This window comes from Cyrtonyx montezumae, unplaced genomic scaffold (genome assembly GCF_038088225.1).
Source record: "Cyrtonyx montezumae isolate F1298 unplaced genomic scaffold, pur_monq_1.0 scaffold_82, whole genome shotgun sequence".
NCBI classification, from domain to species: Eukaryota; Metazoa; Chordata; class Aves; order Galliformes; family Odontophoridae; genus Cyrtonyx; species Cyrtonyx montezumae.
Window position 1 is genome coordinate 93,088 of NW_027072092.1, and position 16,540 is coordinate 109,627.

Consider the following 16,540-nt stretch of genomic DNA (forward strand, 5'->3'; position numbering starts at 1 on the left):
ACGGCTGATTGGGTCCCGGCGCGCCGTGATGTCACCAACCCCAACATTTCACACGCACAGCCCCGCGCACACAATGGGCACCGCGCTTTTTCCTTATTAAAAAAAAAAAAAAAAAAGATCATCATCATAAAAATATAGGGGAAAAAAAAAAAAGAAAAAAAAATGTTAAAAATATATATTATATTTCATTTTCAAATCACAGCGGGAGCCGCGTGCCCGAGCTCCGCTCCTCGGGCGCTTTGTTTCGGCCCCGGGGGGTGGGGGTGGGGGGGGGGGCACTTCGGTCCTTTCGTATAACGCAGCTCTTCCCAACACGGCCCCCCCGGTGCCGCGGGGGTTGGGGCTGCAACGCACCGTGGGGGCTCGGGCTCCCGGGGAGCTGCTCGCGGCGATTGAGTCCTCCACCATTCATCCCTCAGCCCGGAGAGGATCCCTGATTAACTGCCAATTACTGTATTTATCATCTGCAAGGAGCACGGGATGGAGGTACGGGTGGTGACTCCGGCAGCGGTGCAGCCGCGCAAAGATCCTTCCGTCCCTTTTTACGCGCCCGCGGCCCTTATTCGCGTCTCATCTTTATCTTGCAAACAGGCTTTAAAAAAAAATGTGGAAAAAAAAATAAAAAGGGAAAGAAAAACGGGGAAAAGAGGGGAGAAAAAAAAAACAGGGGAAAAAAGGGGGAAAAAGGAAAAAATAGGGGGAAAAAGTGAAAAAGAAAAGAAAGGAAAAAGGAAAAAAAAGAAGAAAAATAATAATTAAAAAATAGAAAGAAAGAAAAAGGAATTTTTTTGGCGTGCCGTTTTGCGCTGCTCGAACTTTATCACAAAGTTGGGCGTCTGGTCGCTCACAAACCAGAGAGGGGATGGCAGAATTCTGCCTCGGAAAGACAAAATAAACCACAAAAACCACGAAGGAAACCCTTACCCGGCCCGGAGCTCCGCTGTCCCCGTCCCCTCTATTCCTCCCCGGATCGGGAGAGGTCCCTGCGTGGAGCAGCGCGGCCGTGGGGCAGCAGTTACCTCGGAAACCTTTTTGGGGGAAGGGAGGCTGCAGCTCTGCGGTGCACTCCTCTCCCTCTCGAGCTCCGTCTGTCTCCCACATGAAAAGTCGCCGTCGGTCCTCCGCGGCTTTTTTTTTTTTGTGGTTCAAATGGCGAAATCGGAGTAATTTGATAATAATAATTTGTGAAACTCTTATTCACGATCGACCGCAAACGAGCCCGATTTAGAAACAATCCCAGAGGAGGAGGAGGAGGAGGAGGAGGAGGAAGCGCATTCCTGAGTATGTGTGTAAAAAAATTGAAAATAACTCCGACATCGGCCGCGGTTTTGGGAGCGGGGATCACCTGATCTCGCATTCACCTTCTCGCTGCTCGAGGAGATGGGTCCCACCGCAGCAGCAGCAGAAACCGACGTCCGGGTTTCTCCGTTCCCGGCACACGTGTGCGCGCACCCCGCGGCCTCAACGAGCCGAGAAAATGCCCCATTCCGCAGATGTGGCCGAGGGAGCGTTTCGCCCTCGTTTTTCCACAGGCAGAGTTTCCTGTGAGTAAAGGTCCGCGTCCAACACAAACACGAAATTCCTCTTTGTTTGGGCAGAGGGGAGGGGGAAGTTTGCATCGCTCTGCGGCCGCGGAGGGTCCCGTTCGTGGCCGGGCTGCACACACGGAGGGAGATGGATCCCGGGGATTTTTGTTTCCAGCCCTAAGCAGAGCCATTTTACCTATAGCTGAGCTCTGCTGCGTGCCAGACTGGAGGAGGGGAGCTGGCATTCACAGCCCCGTCCCATGCGGCTGATGCGGCCGTGGGCTCGACGAGGGGCTCCGGGAAAGAAAACACGAGTCAGGGCTGTGCAATAAACGGCTCCTGAGGGAATGTGGGGCTGCAGAAGGGGGCGTGGGGACCCCAAAGCTTAAGGAGGGGGGGAAACAGGCTCAGAGCCACGCACAGACTGCGGCGTTTCCCTGTAAACCTCTGTCGTTGGGAGCCCAAACCAGCAACGTAAAAGTTGAGTGTGGAATGTGCTGGTGTGCGCGTGCGGTGACGTGTCTGTGCAGACACAGCTCAGCGTGGGACTCACGGGCACTGTGCAAACCCCACACGTGCATAGTGGTGTGCAGGGTGCTGCTTCCTGGGTGTTGCAGCAGCACCACGACTGCTCTGCTCCTGCTGGGGGTCATGAACTGCGCGCATAGCGAGGGCTGCAGGAGTTGCATGGGCTGCGTGGCTTGCATGGGATGCATGGGCTGCACCAAGCCCTGGGAAGTGGGCACACATTGGCATCGCAGCCCCGTTCCTGCTGCCAGGGATGGGGGAGATGAGAACTTGGTGTCCCTGCCCTGATTCCTCCCCTTCAGGTGGGTTTCTCCCTTCTATTCGCCGGGCTGCAGTTCCTGCAGGGATGGGCTGATGGGATCCCCCATTTCCTGGGGGTCCTGGAGGTGCAGCAGAACCTCCCTACACGTCCCACCCTTCACTGTTGGACTGTTGGGACTCACAGGCAGGGGGGAGGCAAAGGCAAAGCAGGAGCTCCAGAAAACAGCAGATGGGTTTGGGCTGACCCCTTTGGGAAGGAGCTGTATGTGGGGGCCTGCAGCACAGCTGAGGATGCAGGGACGGCTGGTTTGTTTGGGATGGCTCAGATTCTCATTTGCCATCCTTTGCAGAGAGCCAGATCAACGTGGTGAGAGGTGTGCAGAAAGCAGGTGCAAGGGGGGGTGGGGGGGAGACTCATGGGTGAGCCTTGGTGAGGAGCTACATCTGATTTACCACGAGAAACTGCAATTAGAAACAAGCGTCGGTCCCACGGAGTAGTGTCAATCACACAGAATCGCTGTTGAGTTTCTTTTTTTTTCCTGGGGAGAAACCAAAGTGATGCCAAAGTGATGCCATGCAGGGATCCCCATGGGAAAAACCTGGTTCCCCCCCCCCCCAAGAATGCCACAGCCATTCCCATCCCAGCACTGCCGGGGCAGCCACGCTCTGCTGCTCACTCTCAGAATGGGACAGTGCTCCCAGTGAGGGGCCTGGGGGGGGGGAGGGGGGGGGGAGGAGATGGAGAAGTCCACAGATCACTTGGCCGCAGTGGCTTTTGAAATGTCTCTGTTATATTTTTGCTGCAGGAGGGAGGGAGACGGAGGAGCCACGTGTCAGCAGCCCGGCCCGCTCTGCAGGATGGGATGAACATGTCCCCTTCCGTGGAGGTTATGGGTTCCTCTGAGTGCTCTCCCCTCTGCAGAGCCCACTTCTGTGCCACCAGGGAGAGGGGACTGCTGAAACACCCTCAGCCATGCTTGGGGACAGAGGCGGTCCCTGTGGTTCCCATGGGGCAGAGCCATTGGGGGCATCTGGATCTCAACTTCCAGGGCACTCCATCGCTGCTTGAGGGCGTTTCAGTCCATCCCGGTTCAGCCATTTGTTTCTTTCCGTTTGTGATGCACTGCTGGAAGGGCAGTGCCGGCGGTGGGTCGGTTCTGCTTCGTTCCCTTCGGGTTTTGCCGCTCGGTACCACCCCGGTGCAAACAAAGCTGCGTTTAGTGGCAATTTATACAAATGTAAATCCCTCTCCACTCCTTTGTTTCAAGGTACAAAGACGGAAATGTGCTTATCCGGGAGTGGGCTCAGTGAGCTGGGGCTGCTGAGGCTCTTGTTCCCTTCTCTGTGCTATGTTTAGGATAGAAGTAAAAATATGAAAGGAAGAAAAAGGGGGGGGAAAGGGAAGGAAGAAGGGAAAGGGAATGGGAATGGGAAAAGAAGAAGGAAGAAGGAAAAGGGAAAACAAGAAAAGGGAAGGAAAAGGGAAAACAAGAAAAGGGAAGGAAGAAGGAAGAAGGGAGAAGGAAAAGGGAAAGGAAGAAAAAAGGGAAGGGAAAAGGAAGAAGGAAAAAGGAAAGGAAGAAAGAAAAGGGAAGGGAAAAGGGAAGGGAAAAGGAAGAAGAAAGAGGTGAGAAAGAAAGAAAAGGGAAAGGAAAAGGAAGGAAAAGGGAAAGGTAGAAGGAAAAGGGAGGGTTAAGGAAGAAGAAAGGGGAAAGGGAAAGGGAAAGGGAAAGGGAAAGGGAAAGGGAAAGGGAAAGGGAAAGGGAAAGGGAAAGGGAAAGGGAAAGGGAAAGGGAAAGGGAAAGGGAAAGGGAAAGGGAAAGGGAAAGGGAAAGGGAAAAAAAAGAAGGGGAAAAAACAGGAAGAAGGGAAAAAAGTAGAAAAGAAAAAGGAAATAACAATTCCCAGTGTGGGAAGTTGCAGCCCTTCCTCGTGCTCCCTTCGCCATCCCGCGGTCGCTCGTCGCCTCTCCGTGCTCCCCCTCTCTCATCCCCTGACAGTGGAACTGCTGCAGTGAAGAAATCACCCAACAATAAATGTGGAACGTTTCCCCTTTAACGAATTTTGCTGGAAGAAATGTGCCCTCTTTCTTTGCTCCTCGGTTTGTGCTCCTTTTTGTTTCAGCCTGGAGAAAGCAGGGAAAGCCTCTTCTTGTGCCCCGCACTCAACTACTGCTGAGTTGTGATATTGTCTGAAAAGCTCTTAAAAGAAGGCTGGAAAAAATAGATATTTCTGTTGCTCAACTGAGCTTCAACCAAAGGATTCCTCACCGTCCCATAGCACTGCTGCTGGGAGGAGCATGGCCAGGCAGCCCCAGCCCTCCTACGGAGCAGGGAAGGGCCCGAGGTGTCCATCCCATCACTCTGTGAGATCATCTTTTCCCTCCAAGAGCATTTTTGTATCTATTCCAAACTCATATTCGTGTAAAATCCTTTCTCAGTTCCATGGGACACAGCACGGCTCACCCGACACCTGCCAGCCTTCCTTCACCTCAGCACCTTTACGATCTGCAGTTCCCCCCACCAAAGGCAAAGCAGTGTTTTTAAACCCTCCAACGTTTCGTGTTGTCCAACTTTAAAAGGAAAACCTCTCTCTCTCTCTCCCCCCCTTTTTTTTTTTTACCTTTTACAAAAATATTCCTCCTGCCCGCTATTGATTGACAAGTTTATTATTATTATGAATGGATTCTCCCATTTCCCAGTCCTCTTCAAGGCCTGATGTGGATTGAGAGCCTGACCAGTTGCTTATTGACCCATGATGGCTATACAATGACCCCGCTGCCCCCAGCGTGACCCTGGGACCCCCGGAGGACCCAGCCCCACAGAACAGCGCTCAGATATGCAAAGCTGGAGCTTTATGGGCTATGGGGAGGGGGAGGCTGCGAGTGGGCGAGGGTTTCCTTGCCAGAAGTGTGTTTATTGGAAATAAAAAGGCAAAGGGGCTGCTGAAAGGGACGTGTCCTAGAGGAGCACGGCCGTCTCTGAGATGGGAAGTGTTGCAGCCCTCCCTGCACCGATGGTGGCAAGGATGGGGAGGGCTGATGCTCTGGCAGCTTTCTTCCCTGCCCGGGGAGCATCTCACCAGCTGCAGGCTGCGGCTGCATCCCCTGAGAAGGAGGAGGGCAGAGGAAAGCAGCGACTCTCCCCTCTGTCCCCTCGTGCTCACACGGATGTGCTGCACACAGCCAGGGGAAGGGAGGCCTTGTGAAACGCAGTCACGGGGATGTATGAAACAAAAAAGGTTCGGGCGGACATCGGTGATGATATTGCCCCCTTTGTCTTCCTCAGTAGAGCAAATGAAGGGGGAAAACATCCCCTCCTCCCCTCCAAACGCGGCGGTATGCGTGAGCTGATAGCTGGGATCGGGGGTGGGAGCTCGGGCAGAGAAGCAGATGTTTTGTGAGGCAGCACTTCTCTCCGTTTCAGAAAGCAAAGGGTCTGCTCCCCACCCTCACTCCTTCGCTTAATGGAGATACAGTTGTTTAAATGATTTCCCTCTTCCCAAAACAAATGCAGGAGAACGAGAGCTCATTTTTTACCCTAATGGATGGACGGCCGAGGACAAGCCTTTGAAGAAAGCGGCTGTCAGCAGTGGGAGATACCAGCAGCATCTGGCTTAGATAGGTAGAAAGCAAAGAGCAACCTGCATTCTTGGCGAGGCTGGATGCCCTCGGATTATAAACCGCTGCGACGGCGTTGGGTCTCACCATAAACACGGCAGCAGCAGCGGCGTGGGGCTCTGACACCCCCAGCACATCTGGGTTGTAAAGTTTGCTGCTTTCTGGCAGCAGCAGCAATCATCATAAAATCTCACTCCCCCTGAGGTTGCCGTGGGGTCTCAGCCCAGCCCGGTTGAGGCGTTTGCTCTTTGCAACAGAAAATGTGAGTGAGGGTGAGTGTGAGAGCGTGAGTGTGCCCACCCCCGGCACCTACAGGTGGGTGCAGGGTGAGAGCACAGAGCTCTGAAGGGCAAAAAGCTCCATCAGCTTCTGTTTGAAGCCCCCACGCATGTCCGTGCAAGAGAGACAGATCAGAGGCACAGGCACTGTGCGTGTGTTTAAATACGTCTAATTAACACACAGCTCTGGGGCTGTGGAGCACAAACTCGGTATACAGGAACACAGAGCCACATCAGATGCTCACAGAGCCCTGGAGCAAAGCGTCCGTGTGTCCCTTTGCAACTGGCACAGCTGTGTGCATGCACACGCGTGCAGACACACACAGAAGTAGGGGTTAAATCCACCCCGGTGCCTCCGCTCTCCTGAGCACCTCCACCCAGAGCTGCTCTACCTGCTGCCAAATGGGCTCAAACCCAGCAACCTGGGATGCAAAAAGTTACTGAGAGGCTGAGGATTGTCCTCAAGTCCTTCCCACGAATGACTGTGTTGTGCTTTGGGTGTTAGGGGAGGGAATTGCATCCTGTTGGCCTTTATTTGATTTTATTATTATTTTTTTTGTGCTATCCCTGAGTCACCAAGCAGCCCCCGGGCTTGGGAGTATTCAGAGGAAGGCACTGAGCTGGGAAACAAGAAACCAGAACATATTCGTGTTTCACTCCCAAATGACACTGGGGCTCGAGCTCTGCTCCAGGAAGAGCCAGGCAGAGGGGATCTGCTCCCCCCCACCCCCCCTCAGCCCCCTAGCCCTGGGGACAGAGATGGACGGATGGAGTGTAGAAACTGTCCCTGCAGAAGTCTTTTAGTTCAGTCTGCGGCGATCATTCCCGCGTGTGAAAGGTCTCACGTCCTCGGAAAAGCCGACACCCGCCCTAGAGAGGGCCCGGCCCCTCCCAGCCCCCCTTCGCCCCTCCGCTCACACCCCCAGCCCTGCCCCCCACCTCCCCCGTACCCCGGGGCGGGGGAGCGCGCGCTACGGGCGCCCCCAGGAGGATCCCAAATGATCTCGGGGAGAGCGTTTGGGGGAAAAAAGGGATGTTTTTCGGCTCGCCCAGCAGAGGTCCCCGGCTGCCTTCCCTCCCTCCCGCAGCACTGAGCGGGGCCGGGGGTTTCAGGCGGAGCAGAAAACTAACTGCAGGACGGCCGGCCGTGCTTTGATGCTCCCAGCGTTGCTCACGGGTGAGCGCACCGAGCTGGGAGCAAAACCTCGGCTGTCAGATGTCACAATTTGACCGTCGGTTCTTTCTCACGACGAACGGCCGTGAGTCACCGCTGACGGTACCGAGTCACAGCCCCAACGTTTCTGATGAGTAATCGGGTGTGTGAGGAGGGCTGAGCCGCGCTGTGACCCAACAGACACACGAGCGAAGGGATGATCTTAGCGCGGATCGGCCGCGATAAATCACCGAGGTGATCAGCGAAGGAAACAGTCGCTTCCTCTGACAAGTAATTGGGGCATTTATAGTAAGCAGGAGTCTCAGAACAGCACATGCAAATCTCTCCAGATCGGCGACGAAGGGCTGAAGCTTTGCTTACCGCTTCCTTCCCATCCTTGAGGCGTTTACTGAAACCCAGAGCCACTCTCTGCCTTCTGAAGGTGTGAAGTGCTGCTGGCAGCCTTCCTGCCCCACGTTCAGGCCCCAGCTGTTTGTGTCCTACGGGGATTTTGGGGTCAGAGGGTGCTCAAGGGGATCACTTTCTTGTTTTGAGTGGAGAGATGATGGGTAGATGTGGAGGGAGGGATGGGGGATGGAGAACGGAGGTGTAGGGATGGAGGGATGGGAATGGGGACAGAGGGATGGGGGATAAAGGATGGAGGGATGGAGGGATGGGGATGGAGAACAGAGGGTGCAGAATGAAGGGATGGAAGTTGGAGGATGGAGGGGACAGATGACAGAAGGTAGTGTCTGTAGGACAGGGGATGGAGAATGTAGGGACACCCACACCTGGTCCCCGTCCCCAGGCTGCTCCCCTCGCTGTGTGCCCCCACTTCCTGCCCTCCCCACCCCTCCCATCCCCCTCACTGCAGCGCACAGCCCCACAGCCCCAGCTCTGTGTGGGGACAGGATGTCGTTGCCTGAACCTCAGCGCTGCAGCTCTCAACCAGAAAAGCCACTGATCATTTCCTGTCGATATAAGTGGGGCTCTCTCAGCCCTGGCATTTCCCAGCCCCACAGCCCCCAGCACAGCCCCAGCACCCACGTGGGGGGGCCCTGCAGCCCCCAGCACCCCCAGTGCTCTCCGCTGGAGTGGGAAAGATTTGGGTGTGCAGAGCAGAGGGGCTTTGTGCAGCACCACGTGTGACTTTCACCGCAGAGCTCTGCAATGGGTTCCTTCGCACGCTGGAAAACAGCTTGAGAAATCATTATACACACACACACATACACATCTATAGGCAACCGAGGAGGAAGGGAGGGAGGAGAAAGGCTGAGCCTGGGCAGGGCGAGCTGCCATTTGTGGTTACAGACCCTCCCACATCGGGACGGAGCTGCAGCATTCAGGTGCTGTGCTGTGGTTTCGGTGCTCGCATGCTCGGTCCTTCTCAACAGCAGCAGAGCTTCGGGTGCCCAAAAACGGGAGCAGCTCCGAAAATTATGCAAAAGTTGACGAAGAACGATTGGATTTTAAAGCCAGGCAATGTGGAAGTCCCTAAGAATGAATTGAAAAGGCAAACTGCAGGCTGCTCAGTGGTTTCCAGACGTAGACCGCACGCATCGCTTACGCCTCTGTTCGTTGCTGTGTGCTTTCACTGCCTACTGTAAATAACAGTAATAGGTGTAAGATGGCATTAGTCAGTCTTGGTTCTGCCTCCCTGTTGGGAATGAGTCTAATTGGCCTCTTGAAGTTCCATCCAATGCAGTGCTGATGAGATCAGGACTCTCATTAGCTTTGTTAAACCAGACTTGCCCCGGAGGTGCTCCTCACCCGTGTGGGACAAAGTGCATCCTCGATTTTGGGAGGAAGAAGTGAACGAACCCAAACCCACCTGCATGAGCCATAGGAATCCCCACTTTCCCGGTGAGCTCAGGGGCTGTGTGCTGCAGCATGGAGGGAGTTTGGGATTTTAGGACAGAGAGGAGGAGGGATTCTTACAACCCCCTCAAAATAATCCCACTCATAGGTGTATCATCTAATGCCAAAAGCGAATTTATCACCTTCCTGCCCAGTGACCTGCTATATTAATCAGTTTTACTGTTCTAATTGCATCACAGCCGTAAAGATGAATCTGGTGGACCATCTGATGTGATCTGAGCTGCTGGAGGAAAGAAAAAAGGTCAGCAGGGAAGGTGCTCCGATTGCTGCTTTTTTCCTTTATAAGTCATTAATGGCACTATTTCCTTTCAAAGCTGTTAATGACATCATTGTTTCCTTTCAAAGTCCTTAATGACATTGTTTAATGGAGAATAACTCTCACTTCTGTGCCACTTTTTGGCCTAAGAACCTAAGAGGGCTCCGTGGTGGGAGCTGGGGGGGGGGGCACAAGGGGAGGGGGCGATGGGGCCAAGGCAGAAAGGCACTGTGAGTGGGGCCGGGGGTCAGCACTGGGATTCAGCCCACCCCACATCTCTCTGTGCATGCTCCCACGTGGGAAATGCAGCAGCTCACCCACAGCAGAGCGAGCACAGAGTGATGAAACGTGCAGGTTCATCCCTCTGTGCCGACAGCTGGTGGTTCCCTTCTCCTTCCTGTGATGTGAGCAGGGCGAGAAGTGGGGTTTGGTGCACCAAGGGAGACCTTTGCCCCTCTGCCTTCAGCTCCTGCTTAAACAGAGACTTTGCCTCCACGTGTCACAGCCCAAACCCACAGCCCACAGCTCTGGGGGACCTTCCCCACGAGGGATTATTCCCTTCAGGAGTTTTCTTTGAGTGAAATCAAAGGAGGGACACTGGCAGATTTGGGATCTGACAGCCAACGTGGTCTTTCCCAATGATTTGAGACCCTGTGGAATCCAAAACAAAGGAGATGAAGAAAATGGTGGCAGGCAAAGCTTTCAAGGGAGCTGGAGGAGATCCTTTGGCTTAAAGAACGTTTGCAAGTGGTGCCTGCAGCCTCTTTCAGACAGACTGAGGGGCAAAATGTGCATCCATCCCTGTGAGATGGAGGAAAATGAGGCATGATCTACAAGAAGAAAAGCATTTGTTTTTGGAAGAGACAGTGCAGAGGTCAGTGCCTGCCCTGGGACTGCAGCCCCTGCTGGGCTGATCCCTCCGCTCCAACTGAGGGATTTGGGCCTTAAAGCAGTGGTTCTCATTGGTGACAAAAGGAATTTTGCCTGGCCAAGGGTTACTGCTCCTATCCACACCACTCCCTCCTTTTTCAACCTGCCCCCAGGAACAAGATCAAATCTGACAGAACAGCACTCACCCAACGGGGCCATGGAGCTGCCTGCCCACAAATAGGCAAGTTTTAGCCCTACATGGAACCATCCTTGCTCACCATAACCTCAAGTGACAGTTTCCCCATAAATGGAAGCAAGGAAGAGCCTCTATTCCCAGGAGAAGCTGCTGGGAAGGACCAGGATCCTGTGCAGAGAGGCAATCCATCACGGTGAGCCATTAAGTGTGTGCATCCCAGAGCTCCCTTACAGCAACACTTTGTGCCAGCCCAGCTGCGAGCACTTCTCTGTGCACATCTGTCTTCACATCTCCAAAGAGCACGTGGAGTTACCACAAGGAAGATAGGTTTCCTTGCTGGTGCTGTGTTGCTCTTTCCTTTAATGTGTATTTGATAGGTAAGGCGTGGATCATCTGAAAGAGGCTCTGATAAGGCCTCCCAGCCCAGTGGGAATGATTTATTCACTGCTATCTGAAGGATTTCCAGGTCAGCCACTGGGATCATAACTAAGGGGACCTTGCAGCAGATGCAAAGGTGCCATCCCCTTCCAGAAGCAAAACCCCTCTGCTACGCTCAGCACAGCTCCCGCTGTGGGGTGAGCCCCTGGAGGAGCCATCCCCAAAAGCACCCTGCACGCAGCCATATGCTGCTGAGCTCTGTCACCAGCTCTGCAGTTGTGGCCGAGACACACGAGGACGGTGCTGCCCGCGCAGCCCCACTCCTACGACCACACTTTTAAACCCACGGGGCCGATACGAGGACAAATGAGCAGCACTGCCTCCGCGTCTCAGCTTTCACAGCCGTATCTTCCCCCCCCCCAACCCCCCCCATCCCTCCAAATCCTTCTCGAGAAAAGCCGTGCCCTTTTCCTCCCCGGCCTCGCCTTTCCTCACCGCGGGAATTAGCGATGTAAAGCGGAACGTAATCCCCTGAAGGCAAATGTGCAGTTCAAGTCCAAGTGCCCATAGCACGGGCTCTGCGTTTTGTCCTCGGGGGCTGAGACAACCCCAAACCCCACGATCCCCTCCAGGTTACAAAGTCAGCCAGCCAGAACCCCCCCACCCCACCCCACCCCACCCCCTCCTTCCCTTTCAACAAGTCCATAACACCGTAGATAAAAGAAGGAAAATAAAAAAGGAGGAGGAGGAAGGAGGGGAAGAGGGGGGGGGGGGGGGAGGAGGGGAAACCCTCCCAGAACAGCGAGCTAAGGCTGAGTGAGTTTCCAGCAATGTGGTGAACGGATTGTCTGCCCCTGTGACTCTCAAAGGAATGCAATAAAGGGAAGACAGCAGCCCAGCGGGCAGCGGCTCGGGGGGCTGTCTGCCTCGCAGCCCCTTGATGTGATGCTTGAACAGGTGCAGCACAAAGGAGCCGAAGCGGTGGTTACTGGGGCTGCTGGAATGGGTTTCCTCTCCTCTCTCTGATGAGATTTGGTTTTTTAATGTAAAGAATGGGAGATGCTGACCCCTCTGAGCATACCTAGAGCAGGGAAGAGCTGGTGCTGGTGCCTGGGAGATGCTGGCACTGCTCCTGGTCTCACTGAAGCTCCTGGAAACCAGGAATGGTTCCCATGGAGCTGTGCTTGCAGCAGAACTGCTGATGTTGTGCTCCAGGTGTTCCAGCAGAAGAGCTGACTGTTGGGAAGAGTGATGTTTGTGTAAGGACAGGGCATCTAAGTGCACTGCTGAGCACCAGGAATGGTTTTGGGGGGGTTTCCTGACGGGTTTTTCCACCATCGCAACCATCTCTTCAGCACTCACCACCCAACAAACGAGGAAAAAGAGATTCCATGTCACTCGAGGATCCCACGAACCCCAAACATTTCCTGAGCAAAACACAACGCTCTTTAGGTCTCATTTGTACCACTGCTGTAGAAAACCCGAAGGATTTATGGTTTCTGCTTCATTTATTCGTGGGGACAGCACAGACCTACGTGAGAGGTGGTGAGACCCGGGCTGCTGTGTGTGGTGGCTCCGGGTGCAGCCGTCCCTGCTTGGAGCTGTGGGAACAACTCACTTCGGTCTCCTGCTGGGCCTCTTCCCTATGGGACAGCGATTTGGGTTTTCCCCATCTCCCCGATGCTGTGCCTCACCATGCAGACCCACGGAGCTTTGCTCCGGGATCGTTTCTTTTCCCATCGGGATTTCGGACTTTCTCCCCTCGGGGGACAAACCTCCAGAGAGGCATTTATTCTTCCTTCCTAGCCAAGAAATCTCAACCAAAGCAGGTGCCAACGGGTTAAACCCCTCCGGGAGGAGCCTCGGGACCAGGACAGGCGGTGGCGCTCGCGGAGCCCCAATCTGTCAAAGAGGAATTGCGGAGATAATAGGATTTGGGGAACGGTCGCAACGGAGCGCTCCGGAGCGATCCATGGTGACGGTGCGCGCACGGATTCCTGCTCGGTTTGCTCGGAGGAGGAGAGGGGGGGGGAGGGGGGTGTAAAAATAAAAAGCAAAGACCATGAAGCAGCCGGAGAGGGATTAAATAAACACACGAACAAAACGAAACAACCGCCACCACAACAACAACAAGAAAAAAAAAAAACCAAGCAAACGCAGAAATCCGCCCGATCCCAACGGAACGGCCCCACGCGAACCCGAGCGCGGGGGAAACACACGCGCAGCGCGGAAACGCGCCCGACCCACGCAGGCTGCGATCCGTGAACCTCAGATTTTACCGGAGCGTGCGGGCGCCGCAGCCATGATTGCTGGATGGGGGGCGGGAAGAGTGTGCGGGGGGGGGGGGGGGGGGTGCCGTGTGTGTGTGCGCGTGTGTGTGTGTGTGTACGCGTGTACGTGTGTGTGCGCGTCCCTGCGTTGTTGCATGGGCGCGGGGAGAGCGTGCGGGAAGCGGGCGGGCGCGGGGCGGGGGCTCACCGCCCCCGGGCCCCCCCCCCGGGGCAGCCCGGAGCACCGCCCGGCTCCGCACCGCCGCTCCGCCGCCACGGGGGGCCGGGCACCCCTCGCCCCCGGCGGGGCGGCCGTGTGAAAGGAGGCGGCGGACGGGGAGGGGAGCGGGGAGGAGGAGTGTGTGCGTAGAGGGAGGAGAGGGGGGGGGGGGGGGAGGGGGGGGGAAGGAAACCCTCATGGAAGTATGAAGGAGATGGTGGGAGGCTGCTGTGTCTGTTCTGATGAGCGGGGCTGGGCGGAGAACCCGCTGGTGTACTGCGATGGACACGGCTGCAATGTGGCGGTGCACCAAGGTAGGAGCGCGGCCCCGCACCGCGCCCGCGGGGCACAGCGGGGCGGAGGGGGGAGCGGGGGCCGCCGCCTTCCCCCGCCGGGAGCCCCGGAGGGGGAGCACTGGGGCAGAGGGAGAGGGGGGGGGGGGGGGAAAGGGGTGGGGGGGGCTGGAAGGGGGAGGGGGAGCTTTGTTTTCTCCCCATTGTTCCAAATAACGGTGTCGCCGCCGGGCCGCCTCCGCCGCGGAGCTGCGCGGGGGGAGCGGAGCCGGCCGTCAGCTGCACCCCGGGGCTGGGCGCGGGGGGGGGAGGGGAGGGGGGGCCGCACGGAGAGGGGTTCTGCTCGGTACCGGGAGCCGCTTCCTGCTGCGGGGGGGAGGGGGGGGGTGGGCCCGCACGGCCGGGGCCGGGAGGGGCGGGGTGATTTGGGGGGGGAAGGGGGGGGGGGCAGGCCCCGCGGTACGGATGGGGGGGGTTAGGACCCGCCGCCCCCACCGCTCCGTGCCCCGCGGCCGCGCATGGCCCCGCGTAACCCCGTGGGGGCGGCCGCGGGCCCGGCAGCCGCCGCCTCCTCCGAGGGCAGGGAGGAAGCGGCCCTTCTCCTCCCCGAGATAAGCGCGATTTGCATTTTAAATGACTCGGAGCACGCCCCTAGCACACGCGATGGGACCGGAAAGTTTGTCCTCCGCGCATCTCCCGGGAAATAGAGACGTGTGCGTGTTTGTGTGTCTTTAAATCCAGCACATAGGAGCGGCGGTCGGCCCGGCTGGTTTGTTTTGAACGGCACCGAGGTTGCTGGTCTCATCTGGCGTGGTCCGCGTTGCCGTCTATTATTATCCCATCCATCAACCCCCTCCTCCACGATGTCCCAGCCCCTTCCTGCGTGGCTCTGCCCGCTGGACAGCACGGAGCCGTTCCCGCACCCAGCTTGAGCTTTCTTCCCCTTTCCCCGTGCTCTGTGCTGAGAGCAGGTGAGGGGAGAGGGGGTGAAAGAGGAAGGGGGGGTTGCTCTCCGCTCGCTGCCTCCGTGTAGGGTCTCTCTGGAAGGACACTTGGCTTTTTCCCTTCTTCCCATCCCTCATCGAAGTGCGTGCGAGGGAACGGCTTCATTCAGCCGCTGCTTTTTGGAGGGAGGTTTTAAGGACGCCAGCACCCCTGTGCTCGCTGCCGGGGTTCATGTCGATGCTTCGGTTTGGTGGTGGGAATCGTTTCAGACTGCATCACGTGGGGGTGCGTGCTCCTGGGCCCCCACGGCCGTGGAGATGGATGCGTTGGTGGGTGGGCTGCATCGCTTCCGTAGCACGTTGGAAGAGTCCCTGAGAGAGCTGTGTTGGTGTGGCTGGAAAGCACGGCCGTGTAGTTGGGATACGGCAGCTCCCGGGGAGCAGAGCAGTGCACCGTGGCTGCTCAGGACGTGCTCAGCCTGCCCCCAAACCCAGCAGCAGCTCCGTGCTTCGGTGGGTTTGTAGTTCCTAAAGAGAAGTGAATCACAGTGGGGGTTCCTCTGGGTCATCTCATCTCGTTCTCTGTGGCCACGCTCTGCATTCGATGCCTGAATATCTCCAGAACCCAAATTGGCTTTTTGGGGCTGCGTGAGGAACCCCCTGCTCTTCAGGCTCACGTTTGAGGCTGAGTGAAAGCAAAGGCAGTACCCCTTCTGTGACAGCGCTGAGATACCTCTCCAGCCAAAAATAAACCAACAAAAATTCAAGATGTTAACAAAGATTGGAAATGAAATCTCCGGGAAGGACATTTGCAGATGACGTTTTCAGCTCGGCACTATTTACGTTCTGCATTGCTCCTTGTTTTCTTGCCTGTTTTCCTTTTGGAAGCAGCGGGCACAGAAGCTCATGCTGGCTCCAGCTGAGTGCTTGCTGTTGGCCCTGAGCCCGTTGCTAAAGATGGACCCACGGCAGGCTCCTCTGTCATTGCTTTCATGTAGTTTCTATTTCCTTGTGTCTATGCCTTGGCTCATCTTGCAGTCAGCTCCTCCAGTTTAACTCCACAATTGCGTTCGTTTTCCTGGCTGAAGTCGAATAAAAGACATTAGAGAGATGGAGAAAGCCTACGGTGGGTCGTGCCTGCTCCTTTCCCCGGGGACAGCACCGGCTTGCTTCCAGCAGGATATTTTCGGATGCTTTGTCCAACCTAGTTTCACATGTCTCGAGTGGCTGGGACTCCATTCCAGCTCCCAGCTCACATCTGAAAGTGGAATATGGAAGACAGAATTTGCTCTTTCCTGGGAGAATTCCCCCACCTGGACACACACGGCTTTATTTCTTACCCCTATCTTTACCAGCTCTGTTGCTACAAACCCACCTGCGGGTGCTGAGAAGGTGATGGGCTTCAAGAAGAACAGCCCTGTTGGACAGGGAGATGAATGTTAGAGGTGTGGGAGCTGCAGCGTGCAGAGGGATCCCCAGAGACGATCCACAGGGGTGTGGAAAGCACGGGGGATGCCTGGTGTAGCAGTTAATGCACAGCCTGGTCCAGGGGGGGGGTCCTGCAGTACCTGAATTCGGTGCTCAGATGATTTCCTTCACGATGCTGAGGTTGTGCTGTTCATTACGATTGAGGCACTTCACAGCCACTGACGTGACAGTGTGAGATCCGGATCACTGGTGATGCTTGAAAAGTTAAGGGATCAGAATTGGCCCCGTGTGCGTTCGTTGGGCAGAACCGGTCCCGGTCTCTGAAGTGCTGCATTCCCACTTAGATTCTCATCAAAATGCTTCACGTTGGGTGTGAGCTTCTTTGTAGGCTCTGTAGGCAAAGGGCTGCCTGCTGTTGCAGGGTGTGGGAGCGAGAAAAGGG

At 56.0% G+C, this 16,540-nt stretch overlaps 2 protein-coding genes across 3 annotated transcripts in view; both read left to right on the plus strand.

Moving 5' to 3' along the window:
• The window catches only part of RPL19 (ribosomal protein L19), a 203,873-nt gene that overhangs the window by 44,688 nt on the left and 142,645 nt on the right, over positions 1-16,540 (plus strand). The window lies entirely within an intron of this gene.
• The window catches only part of MLLT6 (MLLT6, PHD finger containing), a 34,790-nt gene continuing 31,871 nt past the window's right edge, over positions 13,622-16,540 (plus strand). For both annotated transcript variants that reach the window (XM_065753802.1, XM_065753803.1), the window contains exon 1: positions 13,622-13,747. In XM_065753802.1, the coding sequence (XP_065609874.1) occupies positions 13,639-13,747 (109 nt within the window). In that variant the 5' untranslated portion in view covers positions 13,622-13,638. The remainder of the gene's footprint in view (positions 13,748-16,540) is intronic.